Source organism: Empidonax traillii, unplaced genomic scaffold, assembly GCF_003031625.1.
Source record: "Empidonax traillii isolate 1590-97213 ecotype Southwest subspecies unplaced genomic scaffold, ASM303162v1 scaffold2456:size58518, whole genome shotgun sequence".
NCBI classification, from domain to species: domain Eukaryota; kingdom Metazoa; phylum Chordata; class Aves; order Passeriformes; family Tyrannidae; genus Empidonax; species Empidonax traillii.
Window position 1 is genome coordinate 14,727 of NW_020957649.1, and position 2,559 is coordinate 17,285.

General features: G+C 43.8%; 1 protein-coding gene across 1 annotated transcript in view; it reads right to left on the reverse strand.

Moving 5' to 3' along the window:
• LOC114071942 (bromodomain-containing protein 4-like) overlaps nt 1–2,559 on the reverse strand; it is a gene marked incomplete at both ends in the record, with an annotated part of 41,181 nt that overhangs the window by 14,701 nt on the left and 23,921 nt on the right. Inside the window, one exon of the mRNA XM_027909829.1 lies at nt 93–203. Within this exon, the coding sequence (XP_027765630.1) occupies nt 93–203 (111 nt within the window). The remainder of the gene's footprint in view (nt 1–92; nt 204–2,559) is intronic.

Sequence of the window (2,559 nt, forward strand, 5' to 3'; positions counted from 1 at the left end):
ATTAAAGACGGAGGCAGGGCTGCAAACGAGTTTATTGGAGGAGCAGGACGGGGGGGCCGCAGGGAGGGCGCAGGAGCGGGGGGAGCTCTAACCTGAGTCCGACTCGTCGCTGTCGGAGGAGCTGGACTCGCTGCTGGACTCCGACTCCGACGACGAGAAGCCCTTGAGCTTGGAGGAGCCGGCCAGGACGTCCACCTTCTCGGCTGGGGGATGGGGGGGCAGCTCGTTAGACAGCGCTAATTAATGCAGTGACCACCCGCCATCGACTAACTAACCCTCTGTAACTGACTCATTAAACACCCGCCATCGACTAACTAGCCATCTGTAATTAACTCATTAACCACCCACCATCGACTAACTAGCCATCTGTAATTAACTCATTAAACACCCGCCATCGACTAACTACCCATCTGTAATTAACTCATTTACCACCCACCATCCACTAACTACCCATCTGTAATTAACTCATTAACCACCCGCCATCGACTAACTACCCATCTGTAATTAACTCATTAACCACCCGCCATCGACTAACTAACCATCTGTAATTAACTCATTAACCACCTGCCATGACTAACTACCCATCTGTAATTAACTCATTAGCCACCCACCATCGACTAACTAACCACTGTAATTAACTCATTAACCACCCATATCAACTAACTAACCATCTGTAATTAACTCATTAACCACCCACCATCGACTAACTAACCATCTGTAATTAACTCATTAACCACCCACCATCAACTAACCATCTGTAATTAACTCATTAACCACCCACCATCGACTAACTAACCATCTGTAATTAACTCATTAACCACCCACCATCGACTAACTACCCATCTGTAATTAACTCACTAACCACCCACCATCGACTAACTAACCATCTGTAATTAACTCATTAACCACCCGCCATGACTAACTACTCATCTGTAATTAACTCATTAAACCACCCGCCATCAACTAACCAACTGCCTGGGGTTGACTAACTAACCACTGTAATTAACTCATTAACCACCCACCATCGACTAACTAACCCTCTGTAATTAACTCATTAACCACCCGCCATCAACTAACTAACCATCTGTAATTAACTCATTAACCACCCACCATCGACTAACCAACTGCCTGGGATCAACTAACTAACCATCTATAATTAACTCATTAACCACCCACCATCAACTAACTAACCATCTGTAATTAACTCATTAACCACCCACCATCGACTAACTACCCATCTGTAATTAACTCATTAACCACCCGCCATCAACTAACTACCCATCTGTAATTAACTCATTAACCACCCGCCATCCACTAACCATCTGTAATTAACTCATTAACCACCCGCCATCCACTAACTAACCATCTGTAATTAACTCATTAACCACCCACCATCGACTAACTGACCATCTGTAATTAACTCATTAACCACTCACCATCAACTAACTAACCATCTGTAATTAACTCATTAACCACCCGCCATCGACTAACTAACCATCTGTAATTAACTCATTAACCACTCACCATCAACTAACTAACCATCTGTAATTAACTCATTAACCACTCACCATCAACTAACCAACTGCCTGGTTTCAACTCACTACCCATCTGTAATTACCTCATTAACCACCCACATCAACTCATTAACCACCTGTAATCACCTCATTAACCACCCATAATCAACAAACTAACCAACCATAATCACCTCATTAATCATCCATTATCACCTCTTTAACCACTCATTAATCATCTACTAACTACTCATAATCACCTCATTAACTACCAGTAATCAACCATCCACCCATAATCACCTTATTAACCCCCCATATCAATTAACCAACCAACCATAATCACCTCATTAACCACCTGTAATTACCTCATTAACCACCCACAATCACCTCATTAACCACCCATTAATCACCCATTAATCACCTCATTAACCACCCATTAATCACCCATTAATCACCTCATTAACCACCCATTAATCACCTCAGGTCTTTTAGAGCTTAATCAACTACCCATTAATCACCTTATTAACCACCATTAATCACTTAATGAACCGCCCATTAATCACCTCACTGTTGTTAATTAACCACTCAGTAATCACCTTAGTGTTGTTAACTGTTAATTTGCTACCCATTAATCACTGCTAAGGGCTAATTAACCACTTACTAATTACCTTGGCATTGTTAAGGACTAATTAGCTACCTACTAATTACCTTGGCATTGTTAAGGACTAATTAGCCACCTACTAATTATCCTGGCATATCCCTGCAGGTCCTAAACCCCGAACTGGAGCCCCTCGAGATCCCAAAGCCCAAACTGGAGCCCCTTGAGATCCCAAACCCCAAACTGGAGCCCCTCGAGATCCCAAACCCCAAACTGGAACCCCTCGAGATCCCAAAGCCCAAACTGGAGCCCCTCGAGATCCCAAAGCCCAAACTGGAACCTCTCGAGATCCCAAAGCCCAAACTGGAACCCCTTGAGATCCCAAAGCCCAAACTGGAGCCCCTCGAGATCCCAAAGCCCAAACTGGAGCCCCTCGAGATCCCAAACCCC